Source organism: Diachasmimorpha longicaudata, chromosome 3, assembly GCF_034640455.1.
Source record: "Diachasmimorpha longicaudata isolate KC_UGA_2023 chromosome 3, iyDiaLong2, whole genome shotgun sequence".
Classification (NCBI taxonomy): domain Eukaryota; kingdom Metazoa; phylum Arthropoda; class Insecta; order Hymenoptera; family Braconidae; genus Diachasmimorpha; species Diachasmimorpha longicaudata.
In genome coordinates this window covers 4,091,105-4,116,203 of record NC_087227.1, presented here as the reverse complement: position 1 = coordinate 4,116,203, position 25,099 = coordinate 4,091,105, and the positions used below count along the sequence as shown (strand labels likewise).

Sequence of the window (25,099 nt, the reverse complement as noted above, 5' to 3'; positions counted from 1 at the left end):
ATCTTAGTTTGAAAAATGCTTAAAATTTAGGCTTCTAGACCAGAATACCGCCTTAAACCCCATTTCCAATAATTTTATGGGAAGCCAGGTTAATACATAAATGACACTTTCGTATAAGAGCAAATGAACTATATTTTATTAAGATGTATTCGCACTTGGAGAGTACTCGTCAACCGATGGAAAAGAACCGTCAAAGCGAGGGGTCATTCGTTTGTGAAATCACTACATCCGTTAAGACTGAAATCGCTAGAAATCTAGTGAAATCGTGGGATTTTGTCGATTATGGCCGCTTTCGAGTGTTATCATTTGCATCGATGACATCGCATGAAATCGTATACTGGGAAACTAACCAATCGTATTCGAATATTATACCAAAAAGGAAATTATTTTATTTCTCTGAGGACTGAAATGTGCGATCTAATCTAGCGAAACGACGTTTGAATCGCAATTTTCAGTCGTTAAAAGACTAAAATATTGTGTGCCACATGGGAGTAAAGTATTTTCTAACTTATGTGATTATCACTCACATGAGTCAGAAAATACTTTTTCCCTAAAAGCACAATATACTATGTTCAACTCATTTGTGGTATGTCATGAAATAATAATTCCAAGAGATCTCTTAATTAATTCATTCCCTTTCATGGAATAAGTGCAATCACAAATTTGATATCAATTGCAATCACTCAATGACGGAAAACCTTCTGATTTTCTAATGGAAATTTCGGGCATTTGTTTGGCCAAAACAAATATAATAAGCAAAATTATATTTTTCTTTGAGTGTATAGTTTTTGTCATTCTAGGCTCAGTCATTTGCTTACATTATTTATTTAACGTGATTAATTAATAAAGAAAGTTATAGGTGAGCACGTGCTTTCTCCATGCAATGTGAGTCGTCCTCAACACAATAAATAGTCATATAATTAAAATAACATATTCATTTTTCATTAGAATTAAAGTTAATGTGCAATCCAAGATCTCGTTTTTAAATATCTGCATCAAATCTACGTTTACATAGCACAATTTAATACACTTTCACTAAAAAATAAATAAAATTGAATTGAAATTGAAAATTTATAGGCAGAGTCTGAGGCGCTTGTCCGCAGGTCTAGAGTCTGCGCCCCATGCTGGCTCTGAATATCCTCGAGTTTGATCCACCAAGCGCCAAATTCGTCAGTATTAATCCGGTATATGATCGGGACCCTTTGAATATTCAGGAGGAAAAAATTGCCGGATTCACGTGCTTGAAAAGAATAAGTTTCCGAATTTTAGGCCATTAACTACAGGCAAATGATGAATTTTCTGATTTCAATTTTCATTTTTTTACGTATTGTCTCCGGTATTTCTAGTCAGACAGTGCATACGGTACCTCTCGGGTCTGAAGCTACTTTTCATTGGCGGTAAAGAAAAATTTTTAAAGTTAATTTTCCATCCCATATGTTTAATTGAAAAATCAAAAGACGGAAATAGTTATTTTCAGTGGAAAAGGATTTTGTTTTTTTATGTGTACGTTTCAGAGATGTTATTTTTTCATTGGATAATGACTCGCATTACATAAAAATAATATGATAATAATTACTTGTAATACAAGTAGATTACAAAAAATGCAAACTATATTTTTTGTTTTTTTCTAGTAGTTTTTTTTTAATTGAACAAATAACGACAGTTATAAGACATATTTTAATTGTTTGGACAAACTCGTTCTTCAAGTGGAAATACTTTTTCAGCGTGAATTCAATTGAAGAAAAAGTGGCAGTTGAGATTCACTACTCAGGCGAGAAGTTTTCCTGGTTTGCAGTTGGATTTTCCAATCGAGGAGAAGCGAGCCCGTCGGACTACTGCATATTTTGGATCGATTGGCACGGAGGAGTCAATTTTCACGTAATGAGAATTATTAAACAATCAATTAACAATGGGAATCAATATTGACAGTCTCTACTTAGTGGAAACAATTTTTTTCTGTTTAACTCTCGCGGAAGCAGTGCTGGGCACAGACATAGAAATTTTCAATAAAAATTACGTTTCCTTCTAGTTGAGCGGGGCCAAAATGTGATCGAAATTATTAATTTATCTATCTCTCAGATTTGGAGAAATTTCTCAAAAATTGGACTGAGTGATAACTTGTCTCGTTTCATCACTTCCCTAAAGGATTACACCAAGGGGACATTCGTTTGAAAATCTGGTGACACACAAAAAAAATGTTTTTTACCGACTATCCATCTACTTCAGAGCAGTATTCAGTTTTTCAAAATTGTATTTCTTCGTTCCAATTACTCCTGATGAGTATCGGCTCCGGTTTAAATTATGATAATCACATTACTCTAGAGGATGAGTCTTTTGTACGTGTCCTTGAACGAACACATTAATAATTACTTAGTGTTTCGAAATTTCTGATTTCCTTAAGGGGAAAAGTTTGATGAATTATTTAATGCTCATAATTATTGTAGGAATTCACTCAACGTTGTAATTAACATAATTATGTTGTAGAATAATATAACAGAGGTATTTAAAACCTCATTAGAATTGTCAGGGAATTACTCGATTTCAGAAATGAAGGATTGAAAAAAACAAATAATTTTCTGAAGAAAATGGATATTTGGTGAAAATAATTTTTTTTCCCAGCGCAGCGACTGCCGATTTTATAGAGTTTTACAATATTTACTATTTACAATATGTACAATATTTAGTTAAGTACACATAAAATAAGTTCCCCAACATCTGTTTGAATATTCCCAGTTAATCCAAAATTCTCATTCCCATTTCTCCTTAACTATTTCCGAAATTCCTTCAAATCATTTTATTACATACCCACCCTAATAAAAACACCCCTCAGCACACTTTCAGAACCTCATGGCACTAAACCGGCATTATCCCTTTTTTCCCTCGACTCCCTAATTTGGGACTCCCCAATACTCCCACTCCAACTCCTAGACAATTTCCTCTGTATACTGATAAGCCCAACCCCCAGAGGTCATGCACACCCAATCACCTACTTTGGGCCCTTCTCCCTCCACGTCCTTACCACCCCCATTTACAAACCTTTAGCACCCGAACGACTCTTTTTCGAAACCTAGACATTTGAGATTTATTCGAACCGTCTTAGAATCAACACACGAAAATATCCATCGACAGTTCAATTTTAATAAATACAAGAAGATACCCGACTTGGAGGTTTATTTCAACCGGTATCAAACAACAATTTGGCGACGAGAATAGCATTCTCCAACATTCATTCAGCAGTGCAATCGTGAAATTAAATTCATCCTGTGACGTGAGTGACAAATTTTCATTTTGTCAATTTTGGAGAACGAACGAGACGAAATTTGACCGCATCACCACATCAAGCAACTCTTCGTGGGTAGATACTCCAGACCTAGCAAACCCGACACCAACTTAGACATCAATTACGAGTGACCGTGAGTACTGAACCTTTGGATACTCTTTTGTTCTGACAATTCCATTTTTCCCCTCCACAAAAAATCCACAATGTTCCCTACAAATCATCTAGACTTAAGCAATATAACGCAAATACCTAACAACAATCTATTAGATCTCAATTTCTCGCCAATTAGAAATCCAATCTTACCAATGGAATTCTTAGTTCAACTTATACCAAAAAAATTTGATGGTAATGAACTCGAAGTCCGTAATTTCATTAAAGGAGTCAATGCTGCAATGGAGCTCGCTACAGAACATCAAAAACGGATTTTAACTCGATTTCTCAAACGTCATATCTCAGGCAAAGTCAAAAATCACATTGACATTCATTCCAACTTAATTGAGTGGTCTGACATTGCAGACATGCTTACAAACCTTTTCCAAGACAAAAAATCATTGGGTCAATTGCTCGAAGAACTCAGTTCTACTGAGCAAACTCGTAATGAGAGCGTTGGCGATTATGTTCGAAGATTAGAAGAAGTTTCCTCTAAAGTTCTCGCTGCACTTCATGCCGACCCTTCTCCTGATGACAAATCTCTTCCCGGTCGTATTGCAATGATTAATCTGCTGACACTCAATCGTTTTGTCTATCACACACACCCTCAAATTTCTCAACTTTTAAAATATAGAAAATTCTCCACCATAAATGAAGCTCTCACTGCTGCTATTAGTGAGGAAAAAGCCCTCAGAATGCATGTCACTTCAGGGACACACAATGTACACGACACAAAAGTGCGCGATCTGTAAAAAATCAAATCACTCTAGTAGCAATGGCTTCTTTAACAAAAATAAAAATAATTTAAATTTGAAAAACGCGTGTCAAATGAATTTTACGCAACGAAAATCATTCAACCCTCGAGGTCAATTCTGTCACAATTCCAATCCAAACACGAATCAATCGGGTCAATCCCACTTGAATTTCAACTGCGCTCCTCCTAATCAGATTTCTAATATCCAATGCAGATATTGTAAAGAAATGGGACATGATATCTCAGTCTGTATTAAACGGGAACGCGCTAATCAACGCAAATTCCCAAATTAAACGCAAAAATCGACTCAAAATTCCTATTGATCAAGCAATATCAACTTTCAAACCTCAAATTTTCACAACGCAAGTCTACATCCCAATTCTGCAATCAATCTGCAGAGCGAAACGACCCAACAATAAAAACATATGAAAGAATGAATGATTATATGCGGTCACGTATCTTTTTCGATTCAGATGACAATGATCTCGATTACATTGTCCTCCATTGTCCCTCTTCCGAGTGTTTTCACAAAACCTTAAAATTGCTAATCGACAATGGCGGAGCCATTCAATCGAAAAATCTAAAATCATGAGTAAAGAAAATTACGATCAACGAGTCAATTCTAAAGAATTCAAGACCAACGATTTAGTTTGAAATTATCTCCAAATGCAAAACGACCGGATAAAATCATCTAAGTATTTCCTCACCAGTCAGTAGAACTGCAAGTCGGTAAAAAGAAATTTATTCACCTTTCTAATAACTTAAAACACTATCTTGCATAGGAAACTGACAAATCTAATCCTTCTTCTGAGCCTCTCTTCGATTATCAGCGAATTTTATTCGATTCAACCGTTAATACATTTGACTGGATTTTTCTACAATATAAAGGGAACCACAAAAAATTTCGAACACAGGTACCATTCTTTCAATCCATTTAAATATCACCCCTTTGAATCACGTAAAGGAAATATTCAGATCAAAAATTCTAGAAACACAGAATATTTGTCAGATACTAATTTAAAATTCTGGAGCGTTTGATTATGCTCAACTTCATTGCGAGCAAGGCCTGAAAATAATCGAAAATGAAATAAAAGTAATCGAGAAGCAAAAAGATATCTTGGAGCAATTTTTCGTTTGATGACTATCATGCAAAAAGCGTGGATTATTGAATCTACTCTCCTGTCCGCTGAAATGGTTATTTGGTACGCCAGATGCCAATGACACACAATTTTATACTCAAAATTTAAATTTACTGCTTGATGATAATCACCAAACTGAAAAACATATTGAAAACTTAAAATCAAATAATTAGTAAAACCACAAAACATCTCATTAATTCCAACTTAGCTTTTCAAAATTAAGAGAAGGCAATGAATGAAAATCGTAAATATTGGAATACACTGTTAAAACAAATAAATACTCATTTATCACATCTGTACCTAGAAAATTTAGTCCTCCAGCAAATTTCTATGCTTCGTACATACACCGATAAAATAAAACAACATATTATCCAAAATATCGATGCAATTAATCTCATGAAAAATAATATAGTCCCTCCACTTATCATCGCTCCTGAGATAACAAGACTAATTAAAGACGATTTTTAAAAATTAACCACAATTGAAAATCGTAATTTTCGAGATTTTTATAAATTAATTAAATGAGAAATGATCATTGAGTAAACCGAGGTTATTTTTAAATTAAGACTCCCATTGATAAAGAAAGAGATCTATACCATATATGAATTGATATCATACCCAATTTCAAATGAAAATTCTTCTCTCCTCACTTACATATCACCTCAAAAACCTGATCTCCTAAAAACCGATACCTCTTACTCCTACCTCGATGAATTGTCAGACTGTTTAGAGTATGCCACTGAGCAGTACTTATGCTGCAACATCCACGTCACGGAGAGCACAGACAAACCAGCCCGTGAAGTTCAGCTACGAACGCCTACATCATCCACGATTCCTGCTGATTGTCACATGAAAATCGCATCCATTGAACCAGAAGTCTAGAAATATATATCTGACAATCGATGAATTTATGTCGTACAATAACCAACGACTCTTACCATCATTTATCCCCAAAAGCAGTCTCATATGGAAGACATAACGCTGCAAAACACTGGAATTATCATCTTGGAAGACAACTGCGGAGGATACACCAATTTCTATGTTCTCGAATCCTCGACTAAAAAAGAGAAAAACATCGACTCCTACATTTCGATCTCCACTGGTCTTGTGGACGACCGTTGCATTACAGTACTTCAACCGATAACAATAAGGACACCCCAATTCAGCATCATACACGAGATGGATGGAGATCCATCTGACCTCTGGTGTTCCAGTAAAAAAGTCAACGCAACAGAAGAAATGTTTAACCAAAAGACCAACCCACCTCATGTAACCAATCAATTCAACTGGATCTCAATTATCATCACGACTATCAGACTCATCATGATCATTATCATCATCATCAACTGCTGCCGCTATGGCTATATCCCATGGCTTCGTAAGTGTATTGGCTGGAAACCACAAGTTAATCAAGGACAGCTGCATCCAGCCATTAAGAATTTCGTATGTTGCACATTCGACTCCGAGGTTCACACTTCAGAACTTCTGCAACATCTAGAGCTACCGTCAAGATCCAGCATCAAACTTACACGTGTTACTGATTCTGAAGCTGAAGACACCGGGCCAATGCTACCAACACCGCAGACCCGTAACCGACATCGTCGTTCCAGTACAATCCCGATTTGAAAAAGGATATTTTAATACATATACATATATGTATTTTTAATCAGCATCTAAAAATAGACAGTTTATATCTTTTACCGACCATAAACAAAAAAAACCATAGATTTAATTATATCACACAAAGAGCACAAGAAAATACCCATCGACAGTACAATTTTAATAAATAGAAGAAGATACCCGACTTGGAGTTTTATTTCAACCGGTATCCCACAGTGGAAGTTTTTCCATCCTTTAATCAATTAAGAGATCTATTGGAGTTATTAGTCCATGACATACCACAAGTGAGGTGAAAATAGTATATTGTGCATTTAGGGAAAAAGTATTTTCTGACTTATGTGAGTGATAATCACATAAGTTAGAAAATACTTTATTCCCGTGTGGCACACGATATTTTAGTCTTTTAACGACCGAAAAGTGCGATTTAAACGTCACTTCGCTGGATCAGATGACACTTTTCAATTCTTAGAGGAATAAAATAACTTCCTTTATGCTATAACATAGGAATAGGATTTGTTACTTTCCGAGTACACGATTTCATACGATGTTATCGATGCAAGTGATAGCAATCTAAATCGCCGGAAATAAATAAAATCCCAGGATTTCACAAGATTTTTAGTAATTTCAGTGTTAAGTGGCGCATTCATTTCGCAAATGAATAATCCCTCGGATTACACCTGAAAATATTAGTGGATAACATGCGAAAATATTACTGGTCAAAATATTATTAGACAATATATTACTGCGCAAAATGGGACTTGACAAAATATCACTGGACAAAATGTTGCATAATATATATTCTCATCACATAAAAATATTGCAAATTAAAATATATTTTTTACTTTCAATATCAAAGTACTGTATATTTTTAAAGCAAATTAAATGCAAGTTCTTCCTACGTCCAATTCTTCCGATAATTCAAATATATTTTCCGTTTTCTGGTAGAGACAGAGCAACCAGATGCCAACTGTCCCCAAAGAATCGAAATTTATCTAACATCCACATGTTGGGAGGTTAGAGAAAATTCTTGGACAGGATTTTTGGATTTGCTAGGAAGGGAACTAGGATTATTCCTGGTGTAATTTGACAAGAAAATTTTTACTCAACAAAATGGATAGTCCTGCCCAGGATTCGAATTCGGTCCTTCCGGTTATGCACCCGATGCTCAATCATTTTTGGTGACTCATATGATGTCGGCAAAAAATTTTATATTATGACTTCATCAACAAATGATATTTCTGATAATGATATTGTTGCCGATATTAATTATGGCTATAATATTATGTGTTCAGAATATTTTTCATACTGTTATGTCCATTACTATAACATTTCTGTTAGATTCGGGGGCGATACCTGATTTGTACACCGAGAAAAAAAACTTCATGTTAAATATCCATTTACTTTTGTTTAATTGAGCAGTGGAAACCCATATATAGGATTTATTAATAGTAAATCGGACATTCTATATCTTTTTGGTTCATATATATGTTGGAATATTAAGTAAAAAAGAGAAAACTACTGACGGATAAAACTAGTTTATTATAATATGCAAGAACTACAGGTACTTCACTCTTAAACTATTTTTAAGCGACTAGTCTTCAAGTCCTGCAAACCTCCTACATATATCAGATTTGTTGAATTCGGAATATTGTCATACATATCACTAACGAAATGGTGAAACCAGATAAATCACTTTTGACTATTGACCAGTTTTTTATGAATATCTCGTCATCTACGGCAGATGGAAAAATTTTCATAGAAACTTTTTTTGTAGAACGAACTAAATACTACAACAAATATTATAACAACAATTCCGCTATCTCTCATAGATTCGGAGATATTGTACGAAAACTCGGCTGAGAAATAAATTAAGTTCTCTCGTTCTACTACTTCGTGACTGATATGTGGTCGATGTATCTATTTACTTCAAGTGGTATTTCTTTGTAAATCCCATATACCTTCGACGAGCTATTGGCACGGAATTGTTGGTACGTTTGAACCCTGACAATTATGTGGTACTAAAACATGATCAATAGTAGCTGTAACTTTAACTGAACTGAGTCAATAATTATGAAAATTCAAAAATTCATTGAAATTTTTCGTTCCAAACTAACAAATTTAGAAAAAATGAATCAATGTAGAATAATAATTATGAACCTGATTAATGTGATCATCATATGAAAACCTAATTACCCCCCCCCCTCTTCGGGGAATGATTAAATTGAAGACGTGCCATTTTGAAAAAATAAATGACTATTTGATAAACAAATTCAAGTTATAATGAAATGGATCCTATTGGCTGATGGACAGGGATTATCTAAACAATATCAAAACCATGTGACTATAAACTTAAATTTTTTATTTATCGCACGCAGAAGATATATCTTACTCCTATGATGTCTCCAGAGCCACTGACTCTTAATGATCAACGTTTTCACCCTCTGGACCCATTTGACAAAAGACTCTTGTTTATTCACGTCTTTGTGGTCCTCCTCTGGTTCTGTTTATTAAGACTAAACTATTTGGTACTCTTCGGAGAAAAAAAACTATAAAATACTGACATGGACTAAACCCATTTATGGACAGACAATTAATTTTTGCCCACACATACCAAGCACTTTAAATAAATCCTCTTTATGTTATTATCATTCGGTCTTCATTACGTTTGCGAATTGTTGAAGGATGCCTGGGCAGACGGCGATGGAAAAATCGAGACCGATGCGAGCCAAGATTGCACCAACTTCGCTTGGAAGAAGCCAGACAAAACGAACGTCACCAAGTTCACCTTTAGCCGCAAATTTGACACCTGTGACGAGGGTGATTACATTATCGAGGTATTTTGATACTCGAATCATCAGTTTTTATTTCTCGCCACAAAGTGACGAACAATCTTTAATCGGTTTAAGTTCAATCTCATTAATAACCTGCATTAAAAAGAAATGAAAAATTATTTCTTTCATATGATTTTTTTAATTTCTGCAACAAAAAAAAATCAACTTTGTGGATATAATTTCGAGTTTTTGATTCATTTATTCTTAATGATTTTTTATAGTAAAAACTATTATATATCTATACATATATATTGTGTATATAATACTATTAAATAATATTTATTACCAAATTCTTCAGAAGGAAAACTTCCATATTATATTATAATTTTTAGACTATTTTTTCAATTTTATTTTTGTTTAAATTGGAAAAATGAAGAAATATTTATCAGCATTAATTACTAATGTGACAAAAATCGTTGAATGCTCTTTATAATGACTAAAATGATTTGATACTTGTCATTTTAAATCTAGACTAATTATTGAATCAAAAAACGTGATAAATGAATTTGAAATCCAATCCGACATCGTCTATAATCGTCTAAAAATACATTTACAGTGTCCCCAATGTTTACATTTCTCTTGAATCATCATAGTATCAACATTACTTGATAAGCTTATCTAAGATGCAATTTGATCGGTCTGCGGTATTTCAGAGGGGCACCACCCACGTCGTCTGGGCGAAGGGACGGGGTCCCCTTTCTTCTCTCGATGGATTAAATGTTGTCTCCGACTCCACGACATCGGGGATGTCCAGGACTGAATTGCTCAGACTGGGGCATCATCAAAAAGTGAATTTCCCAATTGACACGTGGAAATTTAAACTTCTCGCAGATCAAGTCAGGGTTCCGGATGTTGAAACCACCTATTGGTGCAGAGTACAACGACTTCCAGATGCTTTGAGACACAAGTAATCAAATTTAATGACAATTCTTCACATATTTTGGAAAGATTTTAAAGTATTTTCAGTGCGTCTTATTTTTTCATATTCGGGGAAAATTCTATAATTTTTTGCTTTCGAATGGAAGCTTTGTAATCATCTGATTTTTGGATTTTCTAATTTTGCTTGGAAATGATGTAGAATGGTCTGAAATGTAAAAATACAAAATGTCAACACCATATGTGTATGTGCGTATGATAAACTAGACCCAATCGTTAAAGACAATTATAGGTATAAACGGCTAAAGTTATTCTGAGAAAACTCAAATTTCGTCAAATCATGGATATTACTAAGGACTAAATCTGTGCCAAAATTCAGCTCGATTGGTCCAGCTGTTTTTCATAAATTTCTAGTTCGTTCTGAACCGGTTTTCGCAAATATCTTGAAATGTATCGAACTCATTTCAATTTGTTATATCTCAAAATATACGTCTCGATGTACACAAAGAGAAAGTATTTTTGCCAAATATTCATTGACTTCGTAGAAATATTTATTTTTTGAAAATTTTATTTATCTGGTCTAATCGCTGCCAAAGAAGGCAGAGTTAGGTTTAAATTAGTTTCTACGTGACCCTGAATGAACTCAATCAATAATTATTTAGTTTTTCTAAATTTTTTATTTTTTTGAGGGACGAATTTCGATGAGTTACTTTATGTTCATAATTACTGCAGGGGTTCACTCAAAGTCATAATTAGCATGATCGTGTTCTAGAACTATATAATTGACGCAATTTACACCTAATCAAAATCGTCAGGGAATTATTCGATTTCAGAAATGAAGGACTGAAAAAATCCATATTTCCCTAAAGTATATCATCCATCCATCAAAATATGTACACCTGTTCTCACTAACTTTTCAAGATATTCTAATTTTTCTGTTTTACCCAAAAAAGTCTGTTTTGCACGGCAACGTTGCGAAAAATTTATTCATCGATTTGAAATGCGTCATCAAATTTCCTCTTGGCAATGAAATGTCTGGTATTGAAGAACGGCTGACTCGGATCATTAATTCATGAAATAATCCACGTTACATCAAAATCGAGTTCCTTGCATATCTCGAAAACTATCTAACATTTTTCAATGTGTCACCTCTCAAAATTTGCATCTCATTGTGCTCCATCTCCCCTCATCAAAATATGTATACCCATTTATATCAAGTTATCGAGATATTCAAATTTTTCTGTTTTGTCCAAAAAAGTTCTTAGCACGATAACATTGCGAAAAATTCGTCCATTAACTTATTTTCAATTTTTCAGTCAAAGAAATAATTTCGATCGTCAGACACAGCGTTTTTCTTTAATTGCACACCTGTATCGATGATAGGGTAACCCATTACAACTATTGATCACAGGACAATTAATCTTTGTGGACTTTTTCAATTTTTGTTTTCTTTTCTAAGAAAAATTGTTAATGCCAAAACTTTTCGAAATTGATGCATTCGCTTGTTTCGTCATTAAATTTTTTAATTTTTTCAGATAGTATGTTTTCGAATAGTTCCGTTGCATTTGCATTCGCCGGATATGTACTCCCCCCCCCCTCCCTCCCCCGTCCTGAAACATTAAATGTTTACCGCAACCTTCGCCGAAGTCACCTAAAAAATTTCACTTCAAAAATATTATCGCATTTCTCTTTGAAGAAAAAAGGTCCTGGAAAAAAATTTTATGGGTAGTTTTTAATATAAAAATAATTCAAGGCTTAATGGATTATTGAACTTGCAATTTTTTCCTTAAAAATGTAGACACCACATATTGCAATTTGGCCCGGCAATTCAGAAGGGAAACGAGCATTTGGTGCATCACATGGAGGTCTTTCACTGCGCGGGGCCCGCAGACGCTGCAGTACCGGCTTATAGCGGTCCTTGTGACGCCTCGGATCGCCCTGAAGGCACTCAAGTAATCAAGGATAATCACTTCCTCATTGATTATTTATAACTGGTTTTATTTAATGGCGATCAGTTGGGAAATGGAAAAATAATTATGTTAGAGCTAAATATCAACAGTTTTTTGCCATTTAATACCTCGATATTAATCCTTTGCTTCGATATCTCGAGATGAGTAAACCGACCATGAGATGAGATGAGATGAGTAGACGACCGGTAGTGACTAGTGACTAGTTTTGGGCTCTCGGAGATCCTTTCCCTTGCCGATGAAGTCCTCTGCATGGAGAGAAATATTCACATATAATACCACAAGTGGTTCAAAATTATCGAATATTTCCCGATAGATTCGTTGCAAACAAATGAAGGAGTCAAGTTTTTCAGGCTAAAAAATCACGAGTGCGAAGCACGAGTGATTTTTCCTGAAAAACTTGACGACTTCATTTGTATGCAGGGAACCTAGAGGGAAATATTCTATAATTTTGAAGCTCGAGTGGTATTCAGGGGATTATTTTTCCTATCCAAATTTCGGCCAAGAGACTTGTGCCATGACATGAAAAGAGGTTTATTTGGTTAGGTGTCGTTTGTTTATCAAAATTATCAAAAAATTATCGCATATAATACCACAAGAGCTCCGAAATTATCGGATATTTCCCGATAGGTTCGTTGCAAACAAATGAACGTGTCAAGTTTTCCAGTTTAAAAATCACGAGCGCGAAGCGCGAGTTTGGATTTGGGGGTTGTTGTTGTTGGGGATTTGTTTGTAGGGAACCTTGAGGGAAATATCAGATAATTTCGAAGTTCGAGTGGTATTCGGGGGATTATTTTTTCCATCCAAATGTTGGCCGATAGAATTGCACCATGAGACATAATTTTCAACGAATTGCCATTTAATCTGTCAGATACAATTGAGGGTTACTTCAACATTTGTTTTTTTTTATATATATCAACATGCAAAATTTCCAGTGAAATTTCCAAGAATATCCGCTGAAATACCGTGTTGACTATACAAAATAACGTCGAATGGTGCAATCCTATTGGCCAAGATTTGGATGGGAAAAATAATCGCTGATATTCGAGGTAGGCTATACAAAATATCAACAAATGGTGCAATTCTATTGGCTGAAATTTGGGTGGGAAAAATAATCAATAAAAATTACATGTTTTTTCCGAATTTTGATATGACGTCTGGGGTAGGAAAATTTTACGGTTTTTTTTCGGAGCCTTTCGGAATTTTTATCCATATTTTCTGTGAAAAATTGCGATTTCGTCACGTAAATTTTCTTAGACATTTTTGTAATCGGTATACGAGCTTAAATGCCATGAGTTTTATTGAACATTTCTGTCCGTGCAAGGACAGAAAAATTGCAGAAAAGTTACTGTACCGGGCCTTCGAATGAAAGTGCAAAATACTAGAATTCTGAAATGTGTTTTATTTCCATATAAAAAGTTCTATCAATCGCATAAAATTTGTAATACATTTTGTAATTCATGATAAGCAGCTTAATGAAATTTACAAAACAATACCATAAAATTTGAAGGTCTATCACTTTTTATTTGAATTGAAATGGAAAATTGATAGAAATCCTTTAAACATTCTTATCTAGATAAGTTTCTGCATTGTCCCTTCCTTCATTTTTTACTGTGCCGCACAGTAATTTTTCGTGAACTCATCATGATTGGTTATTGATAAGCTACTCCAGTCATTTTCGGTTTTCTATAGGAAGTACGGTTTCAGGGGATGACAAGTATATCAATCGATGGATTGGAATTCCATTATGACCATCATATTCAAATAACATATAGGTTAGAATATCTCCATAATGAAACTCCACTCTATCGATTGTGTCCCATTCTGTAGCGCAGTTATGCTGGAACTTATCGAGTTTGTAAGGCCCGATATGACTTTAATTAGTCTCACTACAAAAACACCAGAACTGCCAAGCTACCGTATTTTCACTTGGCTAAGCTGGGGGTTTTGGTGATAAAGGTGAATGCAGGGTTTCCTTTGAATGAATAATGTGTTGAGCCACTTTAACCACTGTCTAATAACACAAGCACTTATTCTAATATACACTAGTCTTACAAAATCAGTGTTTCGGAGCTCACTTAAAAAAATGTAGGTCCACTCGTGTTCTCACATGAGGATACGAGGATAAATAACCACCACAGCCAAACTATTGATAGTATCTATGTGGAGAAACCTAAAAGAGCAAAAAGAGCAAGCCGATGAATGAGACAAAAGAAATACAGGTATGCAATTGCAAGGTACTGCATAGTCGAAAGCTTCATTTAGTGATGCTTGAGAGGCAACTTTTTTTTTTATAGTCTTACAAAATATCCTTAGTCTTCAATATGTATATTTGATTGACTTGACACCTTGGCTAGGACTTGCTAATGTTTCGTGATGTGAATGTTACGACTCGTGGGTGTGAACTGAACCCTAAGATTTTTGGGAGAAGGCAACTTCTCTTTTTCTCTCAGAAAAATAGGAGAGGAGAGGAGGGAAAGGGAATTCCCCAATTAGCATCTGCTAGGCAAGATACGGAGGGTAAGGGCCTATGAATAAAAAAGGCGAAATCACCTAGGTGCGCGTGAAGGGCGAGTGATGCACACGTGTTGACCGCTCGTTCGGGTGGAAACGATGCATTCGGAGAAAAGAGTAAAAAAAATGAGGAATTTCTCCAGTCAAGAATTTCGCTTTTAGAAAAAAAAAGATTTTTGTCGAAATTTCCCCGAACGTGACTATCTCATCTGTACCTAGCCAAAGGTTTGGATCACGACGAAATGATTAAAAGATTGCATGCGCATTTCTACAAATATGTTGCGACGCAACAGATTGGTATAATTTTCATCCTCTGAAACTTTATCCCCTATATTGACATTTTTTTATCTATAATGACTGCAGTGAGCGCCGAATACATCCGATTATTGCCGAAGTTGGTCTCCGTTATGAGACCTCCTGCATCAGCCATTTATCGTCCATCTCTTTGTCGCCCATTAGACTTGAATTTTTAGGACAGTGATATAGCACTTTTCCGCAGCCGATAAAGAAATTTTCCTGGGTGCCACAGTAATTGTTCTCATACCTGCAGCTTGCACCGAAATTGTTTGCATAGTAATTTTTAACAGAATCATATTATAAACGTTCACCAATGTTCCCTTCCTGGAGGAGGCAAATGGGTTCATAACAACGAGTTTCGATGGAAAATTACTGTGGCTTTCGGTTGAAACTGGATTTTGCCGTTTACCTTTCGCGGTTATCTCAAGATATCGAAGGAACTGGAGAAAAAAATGGACCTTACAGGTGCTTGCATGTCTAAATATCATAAGACAGAAAATTCCACAACAAAATATCGCATGACAAAATATCGTACGGGAAAATATCAGACGAGCAAATGTCACCCGTCCAAACTGCACACCCGACACACATTTGCACCCGACGCGAAATTTAAATTGCCCTCGACGTCTTGTGACGTCACAGGAAATTCGTAGCTAGGATCTTGGATGAGATAGGAAGGAAGTCAGGATTCGCCCTCAGCACCTCGACTAATGGTCGTAATCAGTCTTCGGGCAGTCAAAAATCAATATATTAATTTTTTGCAATAACCGATCTATAAAATCCAAATGTGCAATATTCTAACGGGTGATATTTTCGATTTGTAATATTTTTGACGCATGATATTTTTGCTCATAATATTTTTTTGTAATATTTTGACGCGTAATATTTTTTTCCTCAATATTTAAAGGTGTCACCCTTACGGGGTTCATTGGGTGAATTAACCACAGGGATAAGTATTAGAAATGGGATAGTTATGATGATTCTAAACATGTGAACGTTATTTATTTTATTTTATTTTATACGCTCGAAAGGCACAACCGCTCTGGTTCGTTTCCTTAAGGGGTTATTCTCATGTGAACGCCTATATTTTACCACTTTTTCGGAATTTTTTTTTTATGCGACAACAAACTTCAATCATGTTGATTTTTCAATATATTTTTATTTGTATTTTGAAATATACGAAAAAATTTTTTTTTTTAATTTTTTACATTTTTAACATATATTTTTTTAAAGTCAAAGTAGTCCCCAACAAAAAAAGGTAGTTCACTGGTCAAGGTGATAGCGGCTGTTCATGTTGTCTGACATAAAAAAATAGAATGGATTATTATTCAGTAGATCTGTGGCTATCGTCCCTACCAAATAAAATCAATTTCATTAAAAACAAAAAAAAATATCGAACTTCAAAAAAAAAATCACGAAAATCTCCTTCTTTTTCGTTACAAATCGTTTAAAAAAAATATGAAGATATTGTCGAAAATAAACAATTGTGGTAGGGACGATAACTATAAATGAGTAGAAGAACATATGTAAATTTTAAAGCAATCGGTTGAATAATTTTTCTTGTAGGACCTTGACCGTTTCAGAAAATGATGTTTCGAGAAAAACGCGTTTAAAGTTGAAAGCCTGGTAGACAATCGCTTACGACACGTCGGCGACTATGAGCTGTAACTTATCAAATACTATGAATTTCGGTCTGAATTTTTCACAGCATGTTTTCAATAGGTTTTACTGTCAAAATATAAAAAAAAAAAAAATCGATTTTTTGAAGTGCTCACATGAGAATAACCCCTTAAAGGAACTAACTAAAAAGACCAAAGGGCCACAAAAGTCCACATTAACAATGGTCCCACTCATGTACCTCTGTCTAGACCCAAGAAAACAAAGCATACACATCACACCCCAAACTTCGTAGAATTTTCACCCATAAAAATGTTTCTCAATCTCAAGTAGAATCACGAGAATAAAAGAAATACAAATCGTACAAAGACCTATTCAGTTCGACTGTAAATTAATTTTTGATAAATAGTTTGAAATGTAAACTCTGATAAAAAGGATGAAAATAGCTGAATTTTTTACTTAGATCTGCAAAAAAGTGTTGGCTGCGTGGGCCATGGGCGCTGACGCTTTTGTCTATCCCGAAGAAGCCGGTCTATCCATCGGAGGAGAGTCATTCAATCCCCACATCATGTTGGAGGTTCATTACAATAATCCAGAGTTTCAAAAGGGAAAGATTGATTCCTCTGGCATTGAGTTCTACCTGACGGAAATACTCAGGAAATATGATGCTGGAGTCATTGAACTTGGCCTCGAATATACTGATAAAATGGCCATCCCGCCTCAACAAGTGAGTCATCACTTTTTTTCAATTCCCACGCTGACCATCAAAATCATGAATGGATGATCGAGGAACTCGATTTATTCAATTGAGACCTATAATGGGCCCATAGCTACGGAGATTCTGGTTTTCTAATTCCGTGAATTCGGGTTGCCTCAATGCTTGCTGTATATCATTATAAAAAAAATATAGTAAATGTTTCTTTGTTGCTTCTTCATGGAAGCTTTACAGCGTTCGATTTTCGGATGTTCTTATTTTGCTTGGAAATTGTGTAGAGTCGTGTGGAACGTAAAAATATAGAATTGGAACACACACTGAAGGAAAAAATCTTGAAAAATTATGTACCGGTAAATATTACGAAACAGTTACGCACTTTTTCAGTGACTTTTTGGAAAAAAGTAGAGAAAGTTCAGTGAAAAAATGGGAACTTGTTCTGTAATTTTGACTGGCAGTTTATGGAACAGACACGTAATTTTTTCAAAAATTTTTCTCTCCGTGCCTTTGTGTATGTGCGCATGGTCAACTTGGCCCACTCTTTTAGAAAATTAAAGGAATAAATGGCTAAAGTTATTCCGAAGAAGGTTGACCTTCGTCAAATTATAGGTATTTCTAAGGACTAAGTCTGTGGCAAAAATCAGCTCGGTTGGTCCAGCTATTTTTCATAAATTTCGATTTTGTTCTGAAACGGTTATTGCAAATATCTGGAAAACTATTGAACTGATTTCAATGTTTCACTCCCCAAAATATTCGTCTCGATATACTCTATCTCAATCAATCAATCAAAATATACATAGCCGTTCTCACTAAGTTTTCGAGATCTTCCAATTTTTCTGTTTTGTTCAAAAAAAGCTTGTTAGCACGGTAACGTTGCGGAAAATTCATTCATCAATTTGAAATTTGGTATAAAATTCCCTATTGTTTCATTTAAAGTTTGCTTTTACCTGTGGATTTATAAAGCAATAAATATATATGCATACGAGGTATGCATTAACAACGTTTTTTTCTACCAATAAAGCTACAAGAAAATCTATCTCCACAATTTTATCAGATTTTTTAAGTGATCCATTACAGAGATGAGATGTTTTTAAGTTTTCTTACTTTATCTCCCATAACTACTCTACGATTCAATCAATTTCAATAAGTAAAATACCAAAATCTTCGTCAGTTCATGGCCCATTGGGATATATTTTTTCAATATTTTTTCATCTACTTCCTGATATCAGAACCATCGAAAATCTAAAAAAATGAGGAAAAAACTGGCTTTTTCCAAATTTAACACGTTTGATTTGTTTCAAAAAATTTCCAAACCTTTGGAATTCCAAACCAATTTCCTTGAGCCCTCCCGGAAAGTAGCAATCGGTCTGAACTGTTTGATTTAATTTTTTTTCAGTTCTCATCTCTTAAAGAAGTTATCTATTGTTACAATCCACTCTTTCCTCAAATTTTCTGTCAATACTCGACTTTCGTCTGAACTGTATCCTAATGGCAGGAAACAATGGATCATAGGACTTGTAGCTTTTTTATATGTAGACAATCCCAGTGAACATGATCCAAGTCTCCATTCGAGTGATGGCACATACAGCTGGCAGATTCGATAAATCGTTTCTGTTTAAGGGACTTCCGCAGTATAGGTGGGGGTAAAGATCAAAGGTTCCGACAGCTCGCGACAACTTGCGAAAAAACATACATCAAATATAAAAGAGTAAATGTATGCATAGAAATCAGTCTGATTTCTTTCCTTTCAGTTATTGGTGATGAATAAATTAATGCAAAACGTTTTTAGACATTCTAAATTATTTACATGAATTTATTCATCTATTAAAATTTTCTGAATACATTTGACAACAACGTATTTTCGGCCGATGGAGTTGGTACGCTTGTCAGTCAAGATAGCCTATATCACAGCGGCGGGAGTGGTATTGTTTTGTTGCAGAGCTTATATTTGTTGAGTTTTAAATTAAAAAAAAAATCACTGTGATACATAATGGAGAAACGTGATAGTTTATCAAGATTGAGATATAAAGGAAAAATAATTAAAGAAACATGAAATTTATATTGTCCTATCCAGTGAATTCTGATGGAAGCCCCGAATATTTGAATGTCCCGCTACCGTACCACCCCGTCCACCACGCCGCGGAGCGATCCAACCTCCTCTCAACGTTGCCACGTTTGATGGTCATTTCGATGAAATTTCCTGACCGAAGATAGATTTTTTAATCAAAACTCGAAATCCACTTAGTAATATATGAAAAAAATCAGTTTTATTTCTTCTTGATTAGTTTACGGAGTCATTCGGCAGGTTTTTCGATTTTTTGGCGATTGTCGATTATTTTTAATTGATTTTTGAAAATTGCGTGCCATAAGAGCCTGTACAAATGGCATGTCTTAAATAATTAATTAAAAACAAAATATGTAGCCCATTGTTTTCGGACTTCGGCTACATATTTTTAGTCCCGATCCAGATGTATACTAAAAATTTCCACGCTTTCGTGCATTTCTTTCTATTCCCATTGACTCACTGCGGAAGTCCCTTAATTCCCGCAAACATGAATAAACTCTTGTAACAATGGCTTTATTATCACCAACAATAACTACCAGTCGTTGGACACAGTAAAGAAAAAGCGATAATTGGGCTTGGTAGCTGCCAGCTAATTATTTTGATTGGATCCTGTAACGACAATGTGAGGTTATGTATCGATTTTCAAAAAAATTCCTACCGGCCTTAAGCCAGGAAGCGTTTTCATCTTGAAAAGTTCAAAAATACTAAATTTTTATATTACGCAAATAGGAGGAATTTGAGCTGTCCGGCCACTGCGTAACAGAGTGTACCGGCGTTGGACTTCCACAAAATGGAATTCACATATTCGGATCTCAACTCCATACTCACTTGACTGGCACACGTGTCAGAACCCGACACATCAGGGACGGCCAAGAATTATCACCGCTCAACTATGACGATCATTATTCAACACATTTCCAGGAGATTAGACTGCTGCCGGAACCAGTTCATGTTCTGCCGGTAATTAACATGTGAATTGCCCTAGAATGTAATTACAAACATTATGTAAGAATTGGTGATAGTTATGAGGGATGAAACATTGCAATGGAAGTACTGAGAGTTTTTTTAATAACTTGTCTACACGGAGCCAAAAATCGCAGAAAAATTACTGCCCCGAGCACTAGCATCCAGGTGCGAAATGCTAGAATACTGGAATGTGCTTTATTCACGCCACAATTTATATCAATACCATAAATTTTGTTATGCAATTTATAATTAATGATAGGTAGCTCAGTGAATTTTACGAAGCAGCACTATAAAATTTAAAGGTTTATGAGTTTTTATTTGAGTTTAAATGAAAAATTGATAGAAATTCTCTAAAAATTGCTATCTAGATCAGTTTATTTTATTGTGCTTTCCTTCATTTTTTATTGTACCGTACAGCAATTTTGCGTTATCTCGTTCTAATCGCGCAACGATGAGCGCCGAATATATCCCATTATTGCCGACGTCATGGGACCTATTGCATCAGCCATTTAGCGTCCATTTCCTCGTCGCCCATTGGGCTTTGAATTTTTGCGAGGCTGATACAGAAATTTTAAAGGAGAACAGTAATTCTCATCGAAATCACGTTACGACGATTCGCTAATTTTTTCTCCGTGTAATTTTCGTGGTTTTTAAATTTTTTATTCTTCTTCCAGGGAGATTCTCTGATTACCACCTGCACGTATAACACCATGGACCGTGAAAATGTGACCCTGGGAGGTTTCGCCATATCTGATGAGATGTGTGTTAATTATATCCATTATTACCCCAACGCTCGACTAGAGGTGAATTAACAAGATAATCCCTTCCAAATCCAAATCCTTCCCTTCCAAATTTATAATATTCACACAATATTATTATTACTCTATTTTTAACGTTTTTCTTTATAAACTATTCTACTAGACATATAATTTGACATTAGCCATACAATATAAATCAATATATTTTTGGTAATAAATTACCCGGGGATTAATAGATGGTACCAATGTATTTTCTATAGAATTTCATAATTTATTGAGTTAAATATTGCACCAATATTGGCAGCCAACGCTACTGTATTTTAAATCGTACTTAATGATTCATTACATCCAATATTGTAGTCTAGACGTCAGAGGCAGAAAACTTCAATATTGATCGGCTAATTCCTATAAAAGGTTTCGTTGTTTTTATCGCTGGGTTCAGTGCTAACAGAAATGTGAGAAATTCCCCCTCAAATTTGTTTATATAAATTACAGCTTTAGCGTTTTACGGTTTTAGCATTTATCCTAAATATCTCCGTAAATATAGTTCGCAGCGAAAAAACAAATTAATAAGTAATTATTCCTTATAAAATTTCCATTGGGAGTCAGGTGCAATTATTTTGGCATATTGTACATGACGAACATACTTCCGTTTGGATTTTAGGTCTGCAAAAGTGCGATAAGTGATGACGCCCTTCGCACGTACTTCAGATACATGAGAGAATGGGAGAACCAACGAACTGACTTTGACGATGCCATTTCCCGAAGTTATGGAAATATCGAATGGACGAAAATTCGAGTTTCTGCACTTCATGATTTGTATCAGGCAGCACCTCTTGGTAACGAAACAAAATCTGACCGACATTAGAAAAATAGCAATATCACTTTTGGAGTTTTTAGACCTTTGGGACCCCGTCTGAATCTCATGACCCTAACTCTCTGGAGGTTCTTATTTAGTTAGTCATCCAGAACTGTTGGGTAATTTTTGTTTTTAGGCATGCAGTGCAATGGATCAGATGGTTCTCGTTTGCCAGGACTTTGGGATAATATAGCAGCGACGCAGGTGAAATTGCCGTTGGCACCATCCCCTAGGGACTGTCCACAACTTTCTTCTCATCTAAACGACTTTCACTGAGGAAAACAAATATTCTACAAATATATTTTTCAATATGTTGTTTATTGGTCCATAGGAATCATCGAGAAGATTCTCTATTGTAACAATTAATGCTCTATTTAATCTTTGGAAATTCAATGGCTCGAAAAGTTGACCGAGGTACTACGAATATAACCCCAATTTTGAAGATGAACGTTGGGATGAAATCTACAATTGATTTTTATTGAAAGAGCAAGGGGTTTGGAATTTGTTTCGATTTTTATTTTGATGGTTTTCCCTTAAACATAAATAGAGCCAGAATAACGCTCGTGGTTACCAACAATTAGCGCTGCAGCACTGAAAATCAATCCTGTTATGGAATAAAAATATTATAGTAAAACAGAGGTAGAATATTATCCTTGTGATGTGATCGTAATTTGTAGTGTGTGGAAGAAGAATGCACTTGAGTTGCACATGATGGCAAACCATTGATTTTGAAAAAAACTTAATTCACTCAGCGTCCTTCTATCAAATGAAGACTTTAAATTCAAATCAGTATATTTTATTGCCTTACCTGAAGATCCTAAATGTAAGAGCAGTCAAACATTTTTCTTTGAATGATTGAGAGACTATTTTAAAGGATTGTTGATCATCACACCTTCTCATAATTTTAAATCCGTTATTAGAATTTAATGCTGACTTGTAGAAAGAATCATTTTTTTCAAATCAGGTATTGTTCTTCCTGTATGAAACAGTTTCCACTTTTTTCATTAAATTAGGAGTAGCTTTTAATTGCTCATTGAAATGTAATTCTCATTTAGGTAGAGATAGATTTAGGAAGGTTTTCATTCCTTCGTCATTAAAATGAAAGCCCTAAGAAAGTAAATGATTCTGAAAAGATCTCTTCTATAATATACGGAAAAACGAAGGTCATCATACATATAAAGTAGAATTCAATTTCCGTGAACAATTAAAATGTTTTTTTTAACTTAATCAGAACAGTAAAATGTAATTCATTTACTAAAAACATCATCTTTGACTGTGAAAAGAGGAATACATGGTCCATTATATATATATAATGATCACCATTATTATATGATGATCATATGATCATCATGAACAAATGAGAATTTCTCTGTGTGGGAATTTGTCCATCATTTTTCTGTGATATTTTTATCCATAACAAGATTGACTTGAAACGCTAATTAATCGTAACGCACGCGATAGTGTTCTCATAAATGTTAATATGAATAAATCCATTGCGGTCGACCTCGCACTCAATTGGTAGTCCACATCCTACTGTCATTGATGATAACAAGTTTAGAAGTTCAAATATACCAATAAGTGCATAGAAAGTAAATATTTTTCGGTCCAGGAGAAAACTACAATATGAAAATCATCGTATGCGTCAATCTATTGTAATAATTACTTAACGATAATTTATGTTATTGAAAAATATTTTCCAATCTATCAGCTTGCGACTGACTTAAACACTTGAATCAAATGAATGACTGTTCTTTGAAAATATTGAAGTATGAATTTACTGATAGAAAATTATTCATAATGAATTGTTTATCTTTACCGGAATTCGATGCAAGTTCGTAATGGTGAATCGGTCATTTTTTAATGAAATTCGTTGCAAGTTTCTGGAAGACTGCAACTGACCATCATCCTAGAGCTTCCATCCTAATGAATCATTTTGTTGCATTTGACAATGAGTTTTAAGCAGTAGAACCCTTCAAAGTTAGTCAATCAAGGAACAAAAAAAAGAACAAAGTCCTAAACAAACTTTGTTATGCAGCAAATTGATGGGAACAAAGAAGGTTCGATTACATAAACTCTGTCTCCCTTAGAGTTCGACGATTTCATCGATTCGACGCTGAATTAATTATTTTCTTGTGCACTCAACGACTCAACTGGGCCCTATTTTACGACCTTAATTTGAATTCAAGATCTAATATCTCATTTCGATTGTATCTCATATAATCGACCCTTGATTTTTTTCGATAGACGAAGAATGCTGGCAGCCTGTTTGTGCTTTTGTGATTTAATGTATAAATAAACAAAAAATCGTTCCATGGCAATGGACCAATCTTTTCACTTGTTATTCATACCCTCAATCATATAATATACACTGTGATAAAAATATATTTTTGTCAATCCTATTTTTCTTGGACAATCGAATTCCCGAAGGTCTCATTGAAAAATACGCTTCAAATTCTGACCTAATCGATTACTCGATATGCGAGTGGAGCTGAGCACAGTCAAGTGTTAATCGATGGTGGTTTAATAGCTCGATTATTCATTAAATAACGATCCACCAATGATCAATTACCAATCTCCCAATAATTATCATCAAGCGTTAATTGGCTAATCATCGATAGACGAGTTATGCACAATCAAATTGTCCTAAGAGCAACGATTTGCTCTATTTTATGGGACGTAAAAAATAACCCACAA

At 34.8% G+C, this 25,099-nt stretch overlaps 1 protein-coding gene across 1 annotated transcript; it reads left to right on the top strand.

Annotated features, from left to right (window-relative positions):
- The first annotated feature begins 495 nt into the window (after positions 1-495).
- On the top strand, positions 496-24,723 carry LOC135160976 (tyramine beta-hydroxylase). Its single transcript, XM_064118190.1, has 11 exons — positions 496-586; positions 1,078-1,397; positions 1,725-1,878; positions 9,625-9,777; positions 10,428-10,681; positions 12,449-12,602; positions 17,509-17,772; positions 20,552-20,782; positions 21,463-21,591; positions 22,211-22,385; positions 22,542-24,723. The coding sequence occupies exons 2-11, from the start codon at positions 1,288-1,290 to the stop codon at positions 22,679-22,681; spliced, it is 1,764 nt and encodes a 587-aa protein (XP_063974260.1). The 5' UTR covers positions 496-586; positions 1,078-1,287; the 3' UTR covers positions 22,682-24,723.
- The last annotated feature ends 376 nt before the right edge of the window (positions 24,724-25,099 follow it).